This window comes from Lagopus leucura, unplaced genomic scaffold (genome assembly GCF_019238085.1).
Source record: "Lagopus leucura isolate 7727_CA_CO unplaced genomic scaffold, USGS_WTPT01 Super-Scaffold_100009, whole genome shotgun sequence".
NCBI lineage: Eukaryota > Metazoa > Chordata > Aves > Galliformes > Phasianidae > Lagopus > Lagopus leucura.
Window position 1 is genome coordinate 9,161,046 of NW_024962266.1, and position 23,962 is coordinate 9,185,007.

The following is a 23,962-nucleotide window of genomic DNA, read 5'->3' on the forward strand; positions in this document are numbered from 1 at the left end:
AACCAAATCTTTTTGCAAAACCAGAAGTGAATACCTTTACAGCCTGGCGAAAACGTATATTGAAACGTAAGTCATATGTTAGGTCACATTATGACACTTCTCATTTAACAAATTGGTGTATCAGTGCATCTCAATACAGTATTATCCCTTTAAAAGGTTATTAAATTTGCACTTAACCTTTTAATACAAACAAGCATTAGCAGTATTACAGAATACAATTTATTTGATCCACTTCAACACAAACATATACAGACAAAGAAGAGAACAGTAAATTCTCTGAATAGATCATGTTGTGATGATAGTTTGCTCCTTTATTAAAAAAAAAAAAATCAAGTACTGACAAAGAGTAACCATCTACTTTCCCTTCTTTTCCTCTTCTCTCTTCCCCCTCTCCCCGAGAAATTTAAGCTTCGTTAATTTTTTTTTTTTTTTTTTTTTTAACATTGGGCACCAGTAGAATACTGTCATAGGGAATTTTGTTTCTTAAATAGATGGACTATGTAGACACAAAAAAGGAGCTTATAAGAAATTGTATTTGAGAAGCTTTAGAAATAATTCCTGCACATACTTGAATACACAGCGCAGTTCAGTCCACAATTAACTGCATTTATCCAAAGCTATTTAATTGAAATCAGAACTGGTTGATATGTCCATGATTATATTTCTACCTTACCCACTACCATCTGAAAAAAAAAAAAAAAAAAAATATTTTAACAATGACATGCAGTTAATGTTTCCAGTGAGTTATTTTACAGAGACAACATCAGAGACATCGCCTTTAAGTGCCTGGAGCCTTTTTAATTCAGCCAACTCTTAGAAAAATGCTTCACAGTTTTCAAAAACAATTACAGTTGATATATAATCTGAATAACTTTCATATAATTTATTAGGAATGAATGTAACCTTCTCAAAAAGCACACCCTGATTATTTTTTCCCCTTCTGCCTTCTACTCCCCCCCAAAAAAAGCAGCAACTTCATAATTTAAAGTGACATTCAATTAGTCAGAAACATACTGTGTCCCACTACACTGGAAGAGCCAGCAGTGTGAGAATATGTACATGTTCTACACTGTTTGATGCCCAAAGCATCACGCCCATTCCTACTCATCCTTAATGCAGACTGTATCCTTTGGTTTATTAAGGCTCTTGACTTCATCCAGTAGTCTTCTAGGAGTCAAAACATGTGTAGAACCTGACAAAACAGCAATTTCAGTCTGATGCAGGTATGATTTACAATCATTCCCTCTTAAAAAATATATAGTAAAAACCACAGCTTTGTAACAAATACATACATAGCTAAATATCATACACACAAATATATACATATAAGTATCAGCTAAAAGATAATACACTTGTGTTTTTTTCTGTACCTGGTCATCAGAAAAGTACAACAGTTCAAAATGATTTTTGTGTGTCATATAAAGCATCATAACAATTAAACTGTCATGATTAGGTAGCATCTCTCTTCCACACACCAAAGGTATTGAGAAGAAAGCCATGTCTCTTGACACTCTGCCCCTTGCCCTTAAATGAAGCCTGCCAGTATTTCGGGACCAGGAGAGACTGGAGAAGCGAAGAGGGGGTGGCAAAGACTGCAAACTTACAACTCTTAGTTTGGACACCAGTTTCAAGTCTCTACTCTGAGTGGTTTGAACCACTGGCTTTAACCTGCTCCCTCCCCCCAGCTCTATCCAACAGACTGCAGGAAATCTGCCCATTCTGTCAGAGGGAGAGTTAGTGACAGGCTTTCTCCTAAAAAAAAAAAATCAATAAAATACCTGCACTACATTATCACGAACAGTAGTTTTACATAGAAACATCACAAATTATGCTTTTATTAACCAACGTTTTCCTGAAACTTTTACAGCAAATTCTAAATTCAGAACAGCAAACAAAATTCATACTACTGAAGAGCTCATAACTGTCACTTCTGTTCTTATGGAGAATTAGCTTCTACCTTGAAGGGTCACTCTCCAGTTCTAAAGGGAATCCTTAACTACTTAAGGTTAGGGCTGTCTTAACAGTTTTAATGGTGTCAATCTAAGCAGTCTAGTAATCCTTAAAATTATAATTCAGAATAGTGTAAGGCTTTCACTTTGAAGTAGGCAGCATAGGAACTTGGCAATTATTACTTTACCTCAGACAGCAGGATCACAAGCAAAACTATAAGAGGAGCTTCTTCACAGAAAGAAAAATGGTGCTGAATTTAATGCCTCACATTACAGTGGAAAAGCTATACACTACATACAGTTCTGGAAACAACTCTCAGATGAGGAAACTGCCTTGTCATTCTACATGCTCATTATCCTGGATTTCCAGTTCCAAGTCAAAAGTAGGACCAGTGTTAAACCTTCCTCAACAGCCATCAGTGATAATAGAAATCCAACTCTCTTCAGTTGTTGATAGCAGATTCTATAGCTCAGCATCAAGGCTGTCACTGCTTTATGGAAGAGTATTTTTACCTATGCTTTGGTAGATAGAGTAAATCCTTCTTGGCACTTAACTTGGTTGCCAAAATATAGTCTTCACAAGCAATTTAGGATGTTTTGGATGATCCGGCATCCGGAAAACTGCTGCCACTACACATGGTTATAGGTCTATAAGGTTCTGTATGTGGGAATTCTGATACACAGCACACCCCAATATTTTCATACTTACATATAAACAGCATTGCAATATAAATGATTACTTGCCCTGGAGAACAGCAACTGATAGAAAAAGCACTTGCTGCCTCACAAGTAGTAACAGATTATTACTCCAGCTAGTGACCCATGCATTAACAATACTAGGAAATCCTAAAAGGATTAGGGAGATTGCTAGTTGTCAGGGAAAAACCTGTTAATGTTTTTTTTATGTAAGTTACCCAAAGTATCCATGACAAAACTCAAAAAGTTCACAAAATGGACTAAGTAAACTACACTTGAGAAAGCTTTTTTGTTCTACTTTAGTGTTGGTTTTTTGTTTTTTTTTTTTGTTTTTTTTTTTTTTTTAAACAGAGGATAAAAGTTTCTCCCTCCAACGTGAAGCAATTCATTTTGAATAACTTCACCAGCTTTCCTACTACTAACACAAGTAACTGCAGTAATATGCAAGTTCAGCTGTATAAGTCCATTTAATCATTTTTGCTATACATCAGGCTACAATACCATCATAATATATTTCCTCTGATAATTCATGATGATTTTTCCATAGTTTTCAAAAATAATTTACCCATAATAATTTATCCATTTTTATTGTGAAAGAAAAACCCGATCTTCAATCACTCTAGATAGAAGTAACTTCTTAGTTTAAATGTCTAGTTTAAAATAATATATTGGCTGTAGCATTACTTAGCAGAATCAACTTCCAGTGGAGAAAAAAACTCTTCTGTTTTTAACAAGAAAGTATTTCACGACTACATACTTGTGCTTGAAGTAAATCACTGCTTACCACCCCTCCCCTTCCCCAAGCTAGGCTTACCAATGATAACTTCACAAGACTTGAAGGCTTGAGAAACTTCATAAGCGCAGCGCATCTCCGAGTACGTAATTCCTCCCATCACAAATAAAATCAATCTGGCTTTACTCCTTCGCTCATCTGGATAGCTAGCTTTAGGCTTCTGGCGAGCACTGCAATGCATTCCACAACATTTACACAGTTGTAATGATCTATCTGTCTGTAAAAATGATACACTTAACAGCAGCAACAGCTCATACAGCAAAATTCAGATCAATTGTTAACTACAGCAGTAAGTTAGAACATTACACAGAAGCTATTCTACTATCAAAAGGGAAAATAAATACAAAGCAAAACCCTCATTGCTTCTCTACTAAGCAGCTTAGTTTTGCCTGCTACCAGTTACAGTGGCAGCTTTCAAAGCTCATTTGAAAAAGCTAAAATCCTAAGTCTTACAGTCTCTGTGAGCAGAATAAAACTAAGAATATTTGTCTGTTATCAAGAAAGATTCAGAAATCTAGGAAAAGAAAAAACAAAGCACTTAAAACATATTCTGCAATTTATATATGTATACAAACACTAATAGTAGATTCAAATTACACCATCAGCACTCAATCTCTTTGCTAGGTTGCATAAACTATCATCCAATTTCATCAGTTTATAAGACAAAGAAGTGGTTACAATGCAGAGTGATTTGATTTATGGGCTATGTTTATCATAGCCATCATCCTGCATCACATCCTTATCTCTGAACTGGAAAGCTGTGGATTTGGAGGGTGGACTATGTGGAGGTTAGAACTAGATGATTTTTACAGTCCCTTCCAACCTAAGCCATTCTATGACTGGATTATTTCCTTGCACTAATCATTCTAGTGAAAGTCCAGGAACATAAGGACACACCAGCAAAGTGATAAACAGTGGAGGAAACAGAACTAATTTCCTAAGACTGTGTATCTTGAGCCTTGTCTCATGTAAGACACAAATTCCAGTGAGTACTCAACTCCTAGTATAAGTGTCATGCTTCACTCCCTATGAATTCCAGCATCTGATTAGTATTATGAGCAAAAAAAATCCATTTCTTCAACAGTAGGAACAGTTATTACCTCTTCTCAGCTGTGTCACCATTTAATTAATACTACTAGAAGTGGTAACACCGTCAAGTTGGCAGATACCAGCCTGGAAATTCAAGAACTACTAGGACAAAGCAGAAAAGTACAATTTGCTAAGGTAGAAAAAAGTCCATCGTTCCCTCTCAGCGCTGCTGAGCAAACAACCCCTATAACAGGGTTCAGTTACATACTGTAATCATGCAAATAAGCAGCAGAGGTTGAATATGAAACTCAAGGCATTATTTTCAAGAACGATGCCACCAAACACCATTGCAGAAGTAACTGTCAGAAGTAGTGAAAAGAATTCATTATGCTTAAGTCACAGTACGATCATCCATTATTAAAACTGCACACTAACCTACTAAAAGTGATTCAATTTTCTCTTACTGGGAACATGGAAATGCATTTCTAAATGTGAGGCAAAAAAAAAAAATAAAGTAAGTCTAAATAATAAACTACCCAAGGCTAAGGAGAGTTACTACATTAACAATCAAGTTATAGAGTCAAAAAAAAAAAAAAAGTTTTACACTTCAAATACTACCTTATATGAATTTTTACACTTAAAAAATTAGCTAGCATATAGTACCTTGCAACATATTTGACAGAAATGTCAAGAAATAGGTAAATTTACTTCTGAAAAAATTAGTTTACCTTACTACTCCTGAACCATTCCAGGTAGGAGGACACTGGGAACAATAAGGCCACTCTTTTGAATCCAGTTTGTTTTCTATAGCATCCTGAAAGACAACGGCTCACTTTGAAAAGCCATGGAAAACAAAAGTCCATTGAGTTTCAACTCCAGTTAGCCATTCTTACTGGAAATTTAATGCAATTTCTCAGAAAAACTAATGGCAACCAATATTCCAACAACTGTATTCCAGTGTGGCAAAATATTACACTACATAATGCTAAAAATTGTTCTAAGGCTTTTGTACATCATTAGGAAATGGAAGTACACGTTTTCTTTCTAAAAAAGGAACACTGATGTAATCATTTAGGTATTCCTAGTAGTTTTCCATCTGCAATCACGCTGGTTTATTTATTTATTCCAGAGGACTATGTGAGAGAAGTAATAAACCCTTGAAGGGCCATTAGGTAAATGAATTGATCAAGTTAGCAAAAACCTGCAAATGACTGCACTGGGTCAGAATACAGACCTAGCAACCCCTCTATTCTGCCAGACATCAAACTGATGCCAAGTACCATTTTCCAGCCTCTACCAATCCACAGTTATGGCTTGCATTACAAATTAAGCACGTTCTGAAGGAAAACCAAAATAACAACAGAAGCAGGTAACATCCAAATTACACAGAATATTACCAATTACGTGATAGGCAGTTCAAAAAATACTTTCACTTTTATTTCCTTCAACCTTAAGCCAAACTACAACAAGGAACATGGCACTCTAGTTATCAAGAGATTGGAAGTCATTACTAAACAGAATATATATTGTTATGGAATTTCAAAAGATTGAATTCAGCTGCACACTTAGTATCTCTCTCTGCAGTGTGCTCACAAAATAATTAATGGATCAAATTTACCTCCATAACATCTTTTATAAGAGGTGTCCACCTAGAGAGTTGAAAAGTTTCTTCTGCAGAGCGGTCCCTCCTTGGTTGCTTTTGTTGCTGAACAGCTGACTGAAGAGATTTTCAAAATGTTAATTATATTGTACAGGACATTTGGGTTTCATTGAAACTTTAAAAGTTTGCAGCAGGTGGGGAAAAGTCAGTAGGAAGTTTTAAAGAAATGGTCAGCCATTACAATCATACCATTGCATAATTGAAAATCATTCTACAGGTAATCATGCCACAAAAACTCAGGATGTCCTAGAAGAACACCTCTCAGAGACAAGTAATTGAGTGAACAAGCGCTTCCCAAAACCAAATAGCTCAAGTCATCTCATCTGATGGTTTCAGAGGAAGCATTACAGGTATCCCTCTTTGAAAACTGCTCGCGTAAATTGTTCACAGACACATCATGGGAGCAAGAGCACTGAGTAATTGCTTGCTTCCAAAAAAGAATCGTGATCAATACTGCTGATGTAAGAGTTGCTGAAAGTTGTAGGCAAGTGCTTGGACAGCAGGACATTTAAAAAGAAATCTTACTGAAGAGATAATAGGGACATGAAGGTATTCCCAGTTTCTTATCATATCACTGTCACTTTCTATTTGTACATTCTGGATCAGCTTGTCCAAGTTCTCCTGGGTAGTTCCTTTGAAATAAGAAAAACATACGACTTTGTTACCATGACTGTCAGTGGGACCAATTTTACTTTATGCATTCCAGGCTGTTTTTTTTTTCTTTCTAATTATTACTTTTGTTTGGTTGGGTTTTTTTGTTTGTTTGTTTTTTGATTAGCCAGTACACAATAATTTTAGCATAATCTGTATTTTAGATAATAACTTTGTTCAGAGCTGCTCTTATGAGAGCACAACTCAGTACTGTTAAAGATTCTTTAAACCTACATTCCAGATTTTAACTATTTTGGTAGTACAAATTATTCCCCATCGTCAGGTCGCACTGGACACGGAGCTCCCCCTTTAACACCTCCAGTATTGCATAAGGAGAAAAATTATGTTGTATGCATTCAAGTACAAGACTGATACTAAAGAATATGATCTGTGCTTGTATTTAAATCCGTATTTCTTTATCAAGTGTATCTTTATTATCTTTCATGTCATACGTGGGGAGAGAAGCTACAGAGGATAGATAGTATTTCTTTCAAACTTGGCCAGCTGCTCAAGTTCAGTAAAAATACTGGGCTCTACCATAAAATTTCAAATTTATTCCATAATACTGAGATAAGAAGCAAGGCAGCTCAACGTACCATTTGTGCTGAAGATATACAGGAGAATAGCTCTAATTTTGTCATAGCTGTCGTGACTTTTGTTGAGCAGAACCGGAAGGAGGACTCTCATGGAGTCTTTCACTTTTTGACCTTCTGCATCAGTTCCAAGAGCCAAATCCTAAATTAAAAAGAAAGCACATAATGTTAGTGCATAGTCATCTAAGTGAAGTGTAGTTTTTGTCTGTTTTGAAATACATTTTTATGAAACTGTACATCACAGGAAAAAAAAGAAAACAAGACATCCATTTAAACTCATTATGAAAAGATTTTGACTTAATTATTTCAAGAATTACACGATTACAATACTACTATATTATGCAGTTGAAAAATTGCAATTCAGTTTGCACTGGACATCGGAAAAGATCCTAGACTATAGGTCAGGCAAAACAGATTTAAATTCTCCTAAAAATTATAAAAGACATTCCATCTGCGTAAGAGGGATGAGCCCGCAGCTGAAATGCAACAGCTACAGCCACTGATGTTATCAGTATTTAGACACAAGATGTCAGGTTGTTATAGATTCCTCCCGAGCTACAATAAAAACTACATTATCTCTCTCCCCCCCCCCTCCAAAATTGTAATATTCTGTAACTCAAAACACTTTCAAAATATCAATTAGAAAATATTTTAATCTGTCGAATTACAGTACAATCACAGAATGGCTTAGGTGGGATGGAGAATAAAGTTCACCTAGTTCCAATCCCCCTGCCCCACAAGCAGGGTTGCCAGCCACTAAACGTGACTGACCAGGATCTCATCTAACCTGGCCTTGAATGCATTCCGGAGCTTCACCACCATCCAAGAAAAAAAATTTCTTGACATCCATCCTAAAACTGCCCCTTTTGAGCTTAAGTCTCCCTTCCTGCTTGCAAGCTCCCTTCAAATATGTGAAGGATGCAGCAATGCCTCCCCTGAGCCTTCTCTTCTCCAAGAGGAACAAGTCCAGCTCCCTCAACATTTCTTCATAGGAGAGGTGCTCCAGACCTCTGATGATCTTTGTGGCCCTCCTCTGGAGCCACTCCAACAGCTCTGCATCCTTCTTCTAACCGGGCCTCCAGGTTTGGACACAGTAGTCCAGATGGAGCCCCACTAGGGCAGGGCAGAGGTGGGACCATCACTTCCCTCTCCCCGCTGGCCACCCTCTTTTGATGCAGTAATCCAAACTTCACATTAAAACAAATTTTGTTTTTAATTAAGACTGCTAGTATGACTGTAGTTACAACTGTAATTCAAGCACGTGCTTTGTTCAGATATTTAGAAAATGTTTCCTTTGTCAGAACACAGTAGGGCAACTACACTGGAGAATAGAAAGAAAACATGAAAGTAACCTTTATACAGATCAGCTAGATTCAAATGCAAAGACAACCCTAACAGCAACACCTTAATCATTAAGAATCTTGCACATTTAATTACATTCCAGTACTACTGACTCCAAACGTAACAAGAAAAAAGGATGTTCAACCATATACACATATAGATTTTATATCATTATATAAAATTATTGAATTTGTAACATACCTAGTATATATAGATACACTATAATAAATGTAACAGACATATACACTACATATTATGCATATGTGTATCTATAGTGTATATCAGTACCTATTTCCAAAAACAACCAAGTTACATTTGCACCAGTTTTATGGGGTTGCTGTTTTTTTCTTCTCCGGCCTGTTTCACACATACCTGTTCAGTTTTACAAAGCCTTTCTATGTTAGCTTTGAACTTGCTCATGCAGTCTTCTGCTATGTTAAGATGGACAACTTGCTAGGAGACAGAAAATCCAGTGTCATAGCTTGTTCTTTATTGATTTTTTAAACATATCAAGTAATCACTTTTATCAGTTACCAAACTGAGTCTTCAACTGTTATTCACTGTCATCAGACATTTTCTATATTTCACCTTTTATGTAAAGACTGACCCCCCATAATACTTTTAAAACCCTAACTGCTCTGCTATCTTCAATGCTTTGAGCACACAAGTACTAAAAACAATTAAGCATGTTGAAGTGTTAAAATGAAACACTTGGAAACAGGTTCTTATCAAAAATTTCTAGTAGATTAATGTAATATGGAGAAAAGTTACATATTGCACTCAACAAGAAAGTGACAGAATAAACCTAGACATCAGCAACATAAGTATGGAGTATAAAAGACTTACCACTAAGCTGTAGTAATGAAATGCTCCTTACCCTAGTGATCTCTTTACGATACTGTGGCATCTTCTTCATTAAGTGGGCCAGACTGGATAACGTTAACTGCAAAGAAACAAATAAGTTGTTTTCCATCCCCATCTTAGACAGTTATTTCCCTTCCTGTTGCTGTTTTGCAGTTTTCAAACATCGCAAGAGTTACAGGTTTATCTGTGTATATTCACATTTCTCTCCAATGCAATAGACATGAATTACATAGACCTAATCAGCTGAACACAAATTAAGAGAAAAAAAACAACACTCAACTTTTCCTTCTGCTGCTTTCTTCTTCGATGAAACTTCTTTCAACAGTTGAGATATTTCCCTGTGCAAAAATTGAAAATCATCAGATACAACAGGACTGTAATTCTTGGGTATTTCATTAAAATCTTATAGGAACTGAGCAGTGAGAACTTCTGACTGAAAGTAAAAGCTTCAAATTCAAGTTTCACATAGAGAGAAAAGCCTTTTTCCACAAAGAAAAAGGAAATTAGACAAGCTTTTTTTTTTTTTAAATATTGCTACAAATGACATAATGCAAATAACTTATTAGCACTTTTTGTTAAATCCCTTTGGATTCAACCAGTTTACAGTATTTGTTGGGAAAATATTTTACTTTAGGTATTCTAGGTATATTTAGGTATTCTGTTAACGAGCGTTAACAGACCTGCATTTCTCTCCATACATGCTGCTTCTTAAAATACACTTTCTTCTTGGCATCAAGTATTCAACAGTATGAAGACTATTTTACAAGCTATTTTCACTACTCCCACTTCTTTTTTTACAGCTCAGCCACTCCCCTCTAGAAGAAACCCTGGTAACCTGTACTTTTAGTTACTGCTCATTAATTCAAATACGTACTCTATTACGTCTGCAATATGCTTGTGCCGCATCTTCACCCAGAGCTCATCATCTTCTTCCAGGATTGCTTCCTTTTCCTTCCCATCTGCTTTGTATCTTCAGAAAGAATATTCAGGTTGAATTTTTTAAGTTTTCTACTATTTATTGTTTTTCTTCATTCTAATAACTTTCTAGGGAGTATTAATGATTATAATTTAATCAACATACGTGGCAATAACAGTAACACACACTTGTTTCCACTTAGAAATCAAGCCATCAAATCAAGCTATGGTCTGAAATAGAACTAAATCTACGTTTTACAGATTGTATATTAGAATACACAAGAATATATGATTTTCAGAATGATTCTTCAGGGCAGTACTCCTGGATTTCTTTTTAAATCAACAGCAACTACAGTTTCAACGATACATTTACATGCACATCAATACCTCATCAGCTTTTTAAATGCATTTGGTTTTGAAATAATACATATTAAGAAGTGCAGCTTTTTGTACCAAATATAAAGTATACTCTAACCCTGAAGGAAAATTAAAGTCCCTTTCATCCACAGAATAAATGAAGCAGTACAAACTATTTCACCTATACAAGTAACACGCTTCAAAACATTAGAAAACGACTGTTACTTTTCTACAAACAAACATACAGAAGAAAGCAATGAACTATCATATTACAAAACATTTTCAATTACAGAAACTCACATATATAATGTGTGCAGCCAGAATGCAGAAAAATAAGAGAAAAGTTACAAGATTAGTTATGCAAGTCAGATTGTGACTCTACCTAGAAATACCTTTGTTACATCCCAAATACAAGTAATTCAGTGTCAGAAACACTAATTTCACATAACAAAAAATAAACATTCTTGTTTGTTCGATTGAACGGTGAGAATCTAAACTGATTTGCTGTAGTGGCTGATCAGAAAGCAAAAACTCAAACACTTTGGTGTCAGGACAAGCCAACAGCAAATCATTGAAACAGTGTCACTACTCCAATTAGTAATTAAATAACACATTTTAACTCAAGACCTAAATGAGCACTTCAGGTGGAAACATGTAAAACTGCAACAACTACACAAATTAGATGACTGGAGCTATAAAAGTGAATGTTCCTGAAAAAGGGTAATTGAGCTTTTTCCTCAAGGTTTTTGTCCTCTCACTACACCAAGCAAGGCAGTCTGGAATCTGACTGCGCACTCAGAGCTTTGATTCAAGTCCACTATCGAGTTCCAATGTGCTTTTTAAATGCAAAAATAAAACAACTGACACTACAGATTTACTTAAGCAGACAACTGAAAAAAAAAAGAAAAAAAAAACACGTTATTTGTTAGCATCAAGCTGAGCAAAAATGTTAATTAAAGTCCCACCTAATGAAATAAGGAAGCTAATATAACCAACTTAAAAATCCACAAGACTATTAACTAATCTAAGCAATCCCTACATACCATAAGCAGCTACAAATACCTAGGTTGCAGTTCAGCTAAATAATTCCATAGATATGATCAAAATAAAGTGCTTAAAGAAGTACTTGCTTGTAAGTATCATTTTCAATTGGCAGTAGATCATACGCCATAGCCTGGAACGTGAGTTCGTGAAGGACAGTTGATACTGGGTCAAAGCCTCGATCAATTACTATTAGTTGTGAGTGGGTTTTAGCCTAGAGAGCCATCAAGTAAACATCAAGTTAAGAAGCATTGATTTTTGTACTGTCCATCCTGAATTTATTTACAGTAAATTACATCACTACACATTTGTTTTTTTTAAAGCCTCCTATTGCTAAGGAATCTTTCTTAATTGAAAAAATACAGTCTGAATGTTTATCAGCATAAATGGACACAAACATTTGCACAAAAACCAGAACAGCACTGTTAAGTAAATAAAAATAAAACACACAAGCAAGCTCTTAAGGCCTCCCACTGGCTATACACAAATACAGATGTGGTTTGAATTTGTATTTCAGAGTCCATTACTAATCAATCTCCAGCTACAATACAGGAAAAATTCTGCACTAAAGCATCCAAGCATTCATCCTGGGGTTTAGTAGAATGGCAATAGCATCAGATACACATATTTCTGCAGCAGCATGCAATGCCACCAAGACACAGTGGTTTTCCCCTGTACTTCTGTGTTGAGGCTGCTGCCCGTGATGTAGGAATACATCAGAATCATTACTTATGTGAAAGAGCGCATCTTTGTGGAGAATAAATCCCTCTAAGGGAGCGACTTCACGTATGTAGCAAAGTCCTTCTTACATAAAACCACAAAAAATAGTACTAAGACAGAAGTTTTACCTTCTCTTCAGGTCTGCGCCATCCCCTACAACTTTCCAAGGACAGTTAAGTGGTTCAATAACGTGCAAACTGCATTTACTTACATACAGATATGCCACACAAGTTGCTACCTCTAGGAAGAGGCTTATGTACAAACAGCTTAATGCCAATTACTTGCGTTAACAAACAAATAAAACCTATTTTTGTCAAAGCAACTGACAGAACATCCTCCATAAACTGTTTGTTTTTCAGAAACAAACATTTTAGTTCACTTTTTACCTTTATTTGGCTTTGCTCATCAGTTTTGTAGTAGTTCTCAAGCTTCTTTTCAATAAGCTGTGCAAGTCTGCTGGCATTATCTGAAGGTGTGCTGGGAAGATAAGAAACAAAAACAACTTCAATCACGTCATCAACACATTCAAATGCTTCATTTAAAAAGATTTCCTAGTCTTGTGGCCCAGCACCAGAACTTCTGAGGTGTGGGAGATGTGCACTTGAGCCAAAAGCCACCACACGGTCAAAAGCCCAAAGGTAATGTTTAAAAGCCCATAATTAGCTTTGCCTGCTTTCCAAAGGATTGTGCTTCAAGCAAAGTTGCATGACGCATCTGTATTTCAATTACAAATTTCCCCCCAAAAATTAAGTTTAAGGTCACAAGATAAATCTGTGGTTAAACCACAAATAAAACATCACATTCCAGAAAGCCATTTGAGCATCGTTTCAGGTGCTTATTTTGATTTCAAAACTGCTACTCTGTACCCCCTAACAAAGCTCAGATGTATTCCACAGTAAATAAAACCACTCTGTAGCCTCGAGCTCTTATCAAATAATGTGGCAAAAGTTGAAGCAACTACACAAATACCCCACCTTTTAGATCGCACGCCTGGATTCTCTTCTAGAGTGGCACACAAGGTAACTATTTGTTCAGCCATTGCTTCCATCACAGCATCTTTATCCTTTGTATTTTCTAGAGTTGGACTGTAACAGCAATAGAATGCATCCGGGACGTTGAGGGTAAATACCTACGTAAAGCACAACCAAGGAAAAAAGGAAAGCAGGTGTCATTGTGCACTTCTAAAACATCTGTTAAAAGACGACCTGCTTGTATTTTGTGTTTGAAGTTACTTAGCGTACAGAGGTTTGTTTAACAGAACTAAGAAATCCAACTCTATACATGTATTAGACCTCGATGAAAGATATTTAATACCACATAGAATTACTTTTTCAACAGTTCACTAAGTGAAATGCAAGCACAGAAATAATTCCACTGTCTGTAATAGGCACTTCTCCAACTTCAGAGGGACTCAACTACAGAGCCAGAAAACTTCCATCCAGATAAGGATGTCTGCTTCTTTGGGGTTGATAATCACCTGGACTTCTCCCAGAGATCAGTCTGATTAATTATTCCATCACCAAAGAAAGCAGGTACAGCGAGTCCATATTAGGAGAAAGCAGTTTACATTCTCCATTCATTCCTAAGGATTCAAAATATTTTCACAACTCAACTAGAAAACAAAAAAATGTTAAGAGACCAAGTGCTCTTCTGTATTTGTCTTAATAAAATGTCAGATATCAGAAGAGACTTGTTGAAAAGCTATTTACAGTTAGTTCTGCAGTTCCCAAGAGTTGACATGGTTTTGGGGTTACACTGCATGAAGAATTAAAGTGCATTTCAGCTTCCTGTATCAGACTATGCACACATTGGCAACAAGTTATTTCTCAACACAGCACTCACGCTTTCAATACTGAAAACACTCCATCACTGGCAGTTCCCTTGTTTCCCTAGCAATTAAAAGAAAACCAACCCTGTAACAACTTGGCTATTTTTATGTTCTTCTCTTTTCTTAAGGAGGTTTTCATTTTGTTCTGCTTTTCTTCATCTTCAGTTCTCTTAATCTGTTTGCTCTCCATTTCCAATTTTCACTGGGTAACAAGCTTTCAAATTTTAACTGTTCCTACCTCTGTGCACCAACCTACCTAAGTCTGTCAAAATAACATCACACCATAAGCAGTAACAAGATTCACGGCTTCAAAACAAACCAGAATACTTTCCTTCTCTTTCAGCACAGATTCCTACTCTATCACCTCTGTGATAACTAATTCCAAGTTTAGAAGAGAGGCAGTATGCAAACCGCAGATCTTGGGGTACAAGAGCATGTGTTTTCCAGTGAAAAACACAAGCAAACACAGGAAATACGTCAAAACAGTAACAAGCCTCACAAACAACGTCAGCAAAAATCAGATAATAATTAAATGGAAATCACCTATTAAAATCATCAACACTAGAAAACAGTCTTACAAGATATCAAGTGTGGTTGAGTTCAAGAATAACACTTACCTGAGATTCATATGGGAAGAAGGAAACACTGATTTCCTTGCATCTCCTTATTGATCTGGCACAGGAAGACTTAATTTTATTGAAGAGGTTGTCAGGACAAGCTAGAGAAAAAGACACTAAGCTAAAAATCTTCTGCACACGTTCCAGCTACAACTTAAGTCATTTACTTAACTCACAGTTCTCAAAACCTCCTAAGTAAAACTTGCTTCCCAAAAATGACATCTTTCTCATATGCTTTCACTACAACTTCTTTGTAGCTTCAAGTTCTGACCCTACAGCTCTCACTAAACTTAGCAGCTTAATACGTAATTGAATTATCTTTTTCTTCCAGAATAGTAATTAACAGCCATTTACAGTAAAATAAACAAGCTGCTGAAACTCCTAGAGTAAAATAACACTTATAACCATATTTTGTTTGAGATCTCTTTTGAAACAAACACTGCTTGTCATCTTTTATTAGCTTTTGATAGGTGAAGTTAGAACATTTGCTAGCAATCTACAACAGTGAAGGATATCAGTTGTACCTAAGCAAAAATTTCTGCAGTTAAAAGAGACAAAGTACATCCTATGCTACAAGAAGGTTAAAAGAAAAAAATACCATGAAACAAACCACCAATATATCAAAAGTAGAGATTTCAGAAATGCATTCCACTACATTTACAGGCTGTGTTACATCCCAGTCAAAAAAAAAATAAAATTTAATAGCATTTGGATGACAAATACTACACAGACTTGAAAGTGACAGTAAAGCTCGCGCTCTCTCAGAGAAGCTTTAATAAAAGCTCATGCTGAAAGCTAGCCAACACACAACAAAAAAGAGAAGTTAAAGAGAACAGCATATTTTCAGTGATACCAAAAACTGCTGCACCAGCATCAGATAAAGCAAGATACCAGGAGACATTGATAGTAATTTGATAGTTGCTATGTGAAAACGCAGCTCCTTGAGTTATCAACATAAGGATTCTATTCTGAAAGAAAACCCAACTGCTGAAAAATGCCTATTAGTGGAATAAATAGTTTTGTAATTTAATTTCAGTATAAAATAGAACCAAAGAATCAGCAGCCTTCATCAACTAAGCTGTTGTCAATGACAGCCAGAGACAGGGGGAAGGGGAACCCACCTGATAAGCTTGAATAATTTAGACACGCAACTTATAGAACAAAACTAGCAAACCCCTTAAAGAAACAGTACAGAAGTTGTCCTTTCACTCTTAAGCTGTTACACATGATAGAAAGACACAAAGCACCAAAATACACTTGAGATTGGGAGTAATAAAAACCAAACAGAAGAATTGCCTTTCACTTTGGGTTTGAGAGAGACATTTTTCACTTAACAGCTGGTTAAACAGGCAGAGCAACCCTTAAGCAGCAGATGCACACTGTCCATGAACATCTACAGAAACTGCCAGGATTCCATGACATTTTCTTCTTTTAATTTTACTCCTCTCCACATTCATTTTAACCATGGAGACTGACTGCAAAACAAAATGCAGTCACATTAACCATATCTGCACACTGCAATTAAGCATCCCTGGAATGGATGATGTAGGTACCACATTGTCCCTTCTTTCAGGTAAAAAAAAAAAAAAAAAAAAAAAAAAAAGAGCTAGTTCACAAGTCTGAAGTAAACAGCTACAATAACTGATGATAAAATGCTCCTGCATTAAAGCAAATCCTCATGCATCGATACTTTTCAGTAGTTTCATTTATACAAGGCATATAATTTTTATTTAATTGCCTTCCTCCATACTTCCTGACACAGAAGAAAACACATTTATTTTTAAAATAAGCGTAGATTACTGAAGTAAAAAACTGAGATAGGGAATGGTCAGCACTGGTAACAGGATGAACTGAGTATTGCCACAGCACCTTAAAGTTCTGACAACCAAAGTACGGTTAATTAATTGAGTCTCAAATCCTGCCTAAAGAAACAAGACCCAAATATTAATGCAGTATGCTACAGAAAAGAGGATGACTTATTTACTATAACAAAGTCAGATTACAATACAGAAGCTTACTTACTGTCAGTGAAATAGACGTACGCTGCTTTGTATCTGCTGGATGATTTACTGATGAAGTCATCAATAAGACCATCTACAGACTTGGGAAGAGTCAGCAAGAAAAATATCATTGATTTGCTTCTCCTCACATATTGAAGTTACTCCCTTCTCTTCTTACACTTTCAATTACCCAGTATAGCTTAAGAATATTGCAAAGCAACGTAAAAAGTAAAGTAGTATTTTTTATTCAAGAACCACATTATTACACGATGACAAAAGCTCAGGCATATGCCTCAGCCAAGATCACCCCATGAACCAAAGCAGGACATTTGGATCATTTTTTTACTTAAGCACTGCTGAAATTTTTTCTCACAATACTTTTTGGGAAGTAGCAACTATCTCCTATTACAGTCATTACTGCAAGCCGTTTCACCTATCGCATTATTACTAGATGCAGCGTCCCTCTCAGCAAGGTCACTGACTTCTATAAAATGAAATGTTGCTTCTCTTGATCAACAGTTATGCTGTTTTTCGGGCTTCTTTAGTTTTAAATACTAACCTTTTTGGTTGGAGTTATGAAATATATTGCTTTCATGTGTGGAACAGGCTCTCGGTTTTTATACACGTCCTCCACCACTACAACATAAGAAATACTATGTTTTGATATTAAGAACTCCATGAAACCAAAAAAACATACATATTGTTATGTAAGGCAATAAAAACAAAGTCCCACAAATTATCCACAAATTGCCTGTGAGGTATTCACCTTCTGCCTGGTGAGCCTTGATTTTACTTATTTTTTATTTGTTGTTTTAAATACAAGTTACCATAGGCCTCTTACAGCACTTATCCTTCTGTCAACTCAGATTTAAGACTAGGTAGATCTTACATCCTCCAGAAAAGCAGGACAACAAAAGGATGCTCAAACTACAGGGTACAGTATGAGTTATTTTAAAGAGAACTGCCTCAACAAGATTAATCTTCCAGTTCATCAAAGGAGGGGGAAAATAAAACCATGCAAGCATCATCTTGGACTCTATCCTCTATTGTACTTTGCCCATTTCCTGTGTGCTTTGTGGCAGTGTAATTACAGGCACAAATTAGACATTTTCAGCAAATCAGCTCTTTCATTCAGCTCTTGTTTTTCTGTTTAAACAAATCCTTACTGTATACAGCAGAGCAGTACACTACACTGAAAAGACAGAGGTTCATGTTGCTCAGTAATTCTGAATAAGAGAAAAGATACTAAACATCAGATGCTTGCATGTGTAAAGATAAGTTCTTTTTAACAGTGTATTCAATGAAAAGGATGCCTTTCAAACTGATAAACAGAACACATGCCTACTGACAGCTTCTCACAAAGGACAGGTAAAACTCATGATTACAATACACTTAGAAGAGTAAACAGCTCCTCTACCATTCTTCTACAAGAATTATGTCACATAGAATACACGGAACAAGAAAAAAAAGCCTTGTAAACAACACCACTGAATGAACTTTCATACCTTTAGGTTACAAATTAAGCATTTATTCATGCAGTCTCTTCTTTAAGCAACTTCACTGCTTATGTGCAAAATAACTAGTTCTTTCTGAAGTGTTCCTAAAAATCTAAAACTAGAGCTAATTAAAAATTAGATTATTTAAATTTTGTCTAACTGTTCCAATTTCAAAGGTATGCTTCGCATGATGATATCCTGAAAAGCATTACAGAAAGGACAATAAAGAAAAAGTGCTTTAGAGCAAAAAAAACCTTCTGGTTTTGTTTTTCTCTCTTATTGTAGGGAAGGAATGAAAAACCAAGTTCACTCCAGGAAAAACACTTTTACTAAGTATGTGTAGAAAAATCAAGTCTTAACTAAGCAGACATACTATATAGCCAAGATCTATCATAGTCTATTTGTTGACACAACGGACTCTTGACAGTGGTCAGCATCAAGGAACATCTGAGTAACTCCAGCACATGAAAGGAAAAAAATATATCTACTAGAAATTACTCCCAAGCTACAGAGAAAACAGATAGTTACTTCTCATGCTGCTGACAGTTTTATTACTGGTAAAGCAATAATTGATATCATTTAATGTTACACTTGTTTTTAATTACAGAAAGCTCTCATTTCATAGAGAAGCCATAAGATTTCCTTGCAACGTATAACTCAAATTTCAATTCTCATCTCTGCACTGAATCCACTTGCTTGCAAACCTCCCTCATGAATTTGTCTAGTCTCCTGTTATCATCCTCTCTTAAGCACTTACGTTTCCATGCCTTCGTATCCTAATTCTACTGCCCATGAACACAAATGAATTCAAAGCAGCATAACAGTCACTACCAGAACACATTACAAAAACAGTTCACCTATTCTTTTATGTTTCTGTATACTTCACTTAATTCTTTACTGAGATATTGTATTCATTTCAGCATTCATTTCAGAGAGGTAACATCCATGAGAAATCCATTACTTCATGGATAACATCCTCATCTTCTTGACATTAGCAAGCAAACAAAGTAAACCACATCAATAACCATGAGCCTTAAATCAGTCTTCAATTATTAAAAAAACATTTGGAGACTCTAGGCAGAGAAGTGTTTCATTTTTTATTCAAACAGATTAATTGAAATCAATTGATTATTCTAAAAGCCACAAACCTGATAGCGTAATACCCCACAGTTACTTGCCTTCAACCCTCAAAATAAGACAATTTCTTGTAAGAGTACCATCAACTCAATTCTTTCCCTTCGTCTCGGGACATGGTGATCCACGTATTGCGAAGAATTACACTTACCTGTGATACCCTCTGCTAGTAGATCAGACATTTTGCAGCACATTGACAGTAATTTAGTAGTGTAATCATCCAAAAGAATTACCTAAAAATTTAAAAAAAAAAAAAAAATTAAATTGACTGGGTATAGTACAGCCGTATTATTTCTTGAGAGCCTTGGCTTGAAAATTTGATTCCAAAATGTCTCTTTACACTGTATCCTTCTATCACCTGCATACAGAAACTGTAGTAGTAGGAAATTATAAGTATTACAAGTATATTATATAATTATAAGTATATAAGTAGAAATTATTCTTGAATAATGTCAGAAGGCATCTCCCTGCGTACAGGATTTCAGATGATTAACTGCATCTTCAATATGTACCTTACCCCTAGACTTCCTACAGAAAACTGCCTCAGCCTTTCACTTCAATACATAAGTCTTGAATTCCTGCCTAATTTACCGTACAGCCTTTTGAAGCATATTTGTTCTTTTTCTAGAACTGTTTTCCAGCTCAAGCAGCTTCTTTCTGCTCCCACGCTACTTGCCCAGCACTTGCATGTTTTAGCAGGTGATAATTACTTCCAGCTATCAGAGACTTCTTCCTTCAGACTCATGAAGTGATAAGGCTCTCTCAGCATTCCTGACCATCTCTACATACCTTCTTAAGCATGAGAATCTACAAAAAACCCACAAGATTGCTCCGGTAGTCTATACCACTGCTTGCTTACTTCCTCACATTTCAGACAACAAGCGTACACTTCATAGAAACTCAACAAGAACCAACAAAAGAATCAAGAATTAACTAAGTTGAATTAATTACAATAATTTTAGACTCAAAAAAAAAAAAAAAAAAAGAATTCCAGAAACAAAATCAGCCACACAAAATGAAGAAGTCAGTTTGTTTTTCTTCCCAATCAATTGGCTTACATTGCAACAAGAAAAATGAATTAGAAAATGTTAATGAAAAAGCACTAGAAGATGGACATCAAAACACACTCTAATGAAATTGAAAAATCAGGTATTCTCTCTAGTCTACTGTCCTTTAAGAAAATCTTGCAAGAATGACACAAATAATAATTAGATGACTAATATGGCCAAGTGTCTTTCAAAAGCAATTAACAGCCCAGACATTCCTGGGATTCTGTTTGAGGGCATCCACTGAAAGGTAAGTAAGAAAAACAAGATAAACGACAGCAAACTCAACGTGGGACATAAAGGAACAATGTGCAAATGAGAAAAAAAATGAAGACTTGGATCAAATGATCTTCCTGTAGTCATTTTATCTGTACTTTCCTATTATTTTTACTACTGTTCAAGCATCACTGAAAGCAGCACACAAATTAGCAGCATCAGTCTCAAGCCTTGCTTGTCTTGCACTTTTGAATCCTGTTGCTCATATATCACACAGCAGTGTCATTTGCTCCTGGATACCACCGAAATTGAAATTCTAGAGAAATGAATACCTGAGCTGATACTCTTATTGTTTGGAAAGCAAGCAAGGTTTTAAGCAAGAAATAAAGTCATCCATCACATGAAACTTATACACAACTATACCTTCCATTCATCCTCTTTCCTACAGTCATCAAATATTGCAGATTTCAGCTCTATAGAAAAGAAGAGAGATAAACAAGTTAACAATCGGAAATATCAAGTTGTTCCAAAAATGAATTTTTTTATTTCTGCTGACGTCATTCTAAACAATCACAAGCCTGTAAATATTTCACTTTGTGCTGGGATTCTGTTTCTTTGCTTTCAAGTAAACTGTGCCACTAAACAGATGGCACACATGCAAAAATTTAAGTTAGTCCTCCAGAAACAGCCATTAGACCAACATACCAACAGGCAGACCTATTTTCCAGCACACGCAAGTTTTAAACATGCTCATTCTCTCTCTAGAATTCCAGCAGAAACCTAAGGAATCCCCAGGTCATTCACAAAATAAAAGTTACCTTATAACAGGCACCTGTTATTTTTCCTTGCTATCAGAGCTTTGAAAGAAATTTTGACTGAAAAACATGTGGCAGTAATAGCTGTAAGGCACAACTAGACCCTGGCTCTAAGAGATAGCCAGAACCACAAGTTGCACCTTTCTACAGCAGGGACATCAGTTTATCAAAATTTTGATCATATCAGTAATATATACAAATTAAGAAGTAGTCAGAAAACTGGGGGAACTGATGAGCCTATCCTTTTATCAACAAAAAAGTAACAAAATCCAGTTACTCTGTTTGTTCTTCCCCAGAGAAGGAATTTCAGATGCTGTTGCTGTCTGGGTCTAACTAACAGCAGCCATTCTGTCACACTCAAATATAAAGCTCGTACTAACAGGTCTAATACACAAGCTAGCAGTTTCAGCATGCATTTTGTGCCTCCTGCCAAGTGAAAGAACTGTCAAAGGGTCCAGAATAGCAGGTGTACATGCAACAAAAAGCACATCTGTTTTTTCAATGTTTGTAAACATTAATATCTTTGCTTATGTTAAAAGCTCTCTGGCATGACACCAAACCTAATACACCAAAACCCATACCCAAGCCCAGTGTGTAATACAGGCCCTTCTTCCCCCTTCACGTTCATACACTCTATGTTCCTTACATTTCTTTCCAGGTCTATACACAAGGTGTATGAGCTCATCTGGATTATTTTTTTTTTTTTAAAAACTTTGTGAAAGTTCATTATGTTTTCTGAGAACTCTCTCACCAGTAATCCAGCATTTAGCATTACGCAGACATCTTTTTCAGTAAATGGAGAGCCTGAGAACATAACCTGAAATGTCAGGTATTTTCCCATACAGTACTTTCACTTACTTGCCTAGAGAAAAAACCCTAACAAATGAACAGTTCAGTTGCCCACAGTTTCATCCCGTCATGAAAAAGTAATCATCCCAAGCTACCAGCATAGCAGACACAGCATACTTGCCCCTGCAGCATTCAAACTGCCATTTGTTTTGTCCCCACCTGCAGCTACTTATCTAAAGAATTCACTCTGGCTTACAGGCTCTCAAAATCACCTCATTTGTTTCTAACAAGCAATCATAAGCACTGCTCCATTCCTCTCTGTGGGGTCATTTCCTTCATTCTCCACACCAACCACCTATCCCATTCAATTCAGTTAAGGCATTTTCCCTCTACATAAGAGAGACAGAAAGAAAAATAAGTAGACACAATTGGACAGAATAACAGACTGCTATACCTTGGTGGTAAAAAAAGGCCCAAAACATAACAAATGACAAAAAATAAGAAAAGCAGACCATACTGCCCTAAGGAAGCACCTGGACTGCAACTCTCCCATAAGCAACTCTTCTGGGAAAAAAAGTTGCAGAAATACTGAGTCATAAGAAATATCGATGCTTTTTTTAAAAGCCCACAAGTCGCTTTTTCTTCTCTTTGCTCCCTTTTTTTTTAATTACTCTCCCCTCAAATACGTGTGGACAGCATAACTGACGATAAACTTCGATGAATCAACCTTTTTCCACTTATTTTCTCTGCTTAGATTCAGTCTAGAACTGCCCCAAATAGAAATCCGCGTGATCTCGGAACAACAGCTGCTAACAGCACCATCGCACGGCACAGAGCGGGCTCTCGCACCTGCCCGCCCGCTGCCGGGACAGGAAGGCACGGCCGCCTCCTGACACGCAGCCGGAGATCCTGCAGCTCCGCCAGGAACCAAGGAGCCGCTCGCGAGCCCCGCTCCGAAGGAAGAGAAGCGCGTGGGAAGGTGACTTCCGCCCCACCTGACCAAGGTGGCGGAACCCGGCCGGGTCCGCCTCACCTCGGCAGTGTCGGAGCCCTTCCCGCCCGAGCCGCCCCCACCTGAGGCGGCGGAGGACGAGCAGCACGGCGGCCCTGCCGGGCTCCGCACAGAGGCACCCGGACCCGGCAGCGCTCTCCCGCTGCCGCCCCGCTTCCGCTCGGCTTGGCTGCCCCCGCCCTCAGCTCCATCAGAACAGCGAGACCGCCGACATGCCGACCCTCAGCCGGGCGCGAAAGAACAGTGAGGCGAGACCCTCGCTGACTCACTCTGCCACACCAAACTCTTCAGCCCCTGCACCGCCGGCGCCATCTTGCTCGCAGTACCACCAGGCGGCTCCAGACCGCGCCCTCTTCAGAGGCGGTGCCGGCCCACCCCTCAGAAGCCGCTCCGCCCTCCA

At 36.9% G+C, this 23,962-nt stretch overlaps 1 protein-coding gene across 2 annotated transcripts; it reads right to left on the reverse strand.

The window, feature by feature from the left end:
- Positions 1–203: 203 nt before the first annotated feature.
- Positions 204–23,906, reverse strand: STXBP3 (syntaxin binding protein 3). Of its 2 annotated transcripts, XM_042874022.1 has the most exons (19): positions 23,832–23,906; positions 21,370–21,419; positions 19,836–19,917; positions 17,614–17,690; positions 17,077–17,155; positions 15,055–15,155; positions 13,584–13,738; positions 12,996–13,086; positions 11,979–12,103; positions 10,451–10,546; positions 9,857–9,914; positions 9,590–9,655; positions 9,085–9,165; positions 7,375–7,513; positions 6,653–6,759; positions 6,086–6,184; positions 5,196–5,281; positions 3,460–3,608; positions 204–1,192 (listed from the first exon to the last, which is right to left on the reverse strand). In XM_042874022.1, exons 1-19 carry the CDS (start codon positions 23,872–23,874, stop codon positions 1,101–1,103), a joined length of 1,776 nt encoding a protein of 591 aa, XP_042729956.1. In that variant the 5' UTR covers positions 23,875–23,906; the 3' UTR covers positions 204–1,100. The 2 variants fall into 2 exon arrangements, with proteins under 2 accessions (XP_042729956.1, XP_042729957.1); XM_042874023.1 differs by lacking the exon at positions 19,836–19,917 and having other exon boundaries at positions 23,832–23,873.
- Positions 23,907–23,962: the final 56 nt, after the last annotated feature.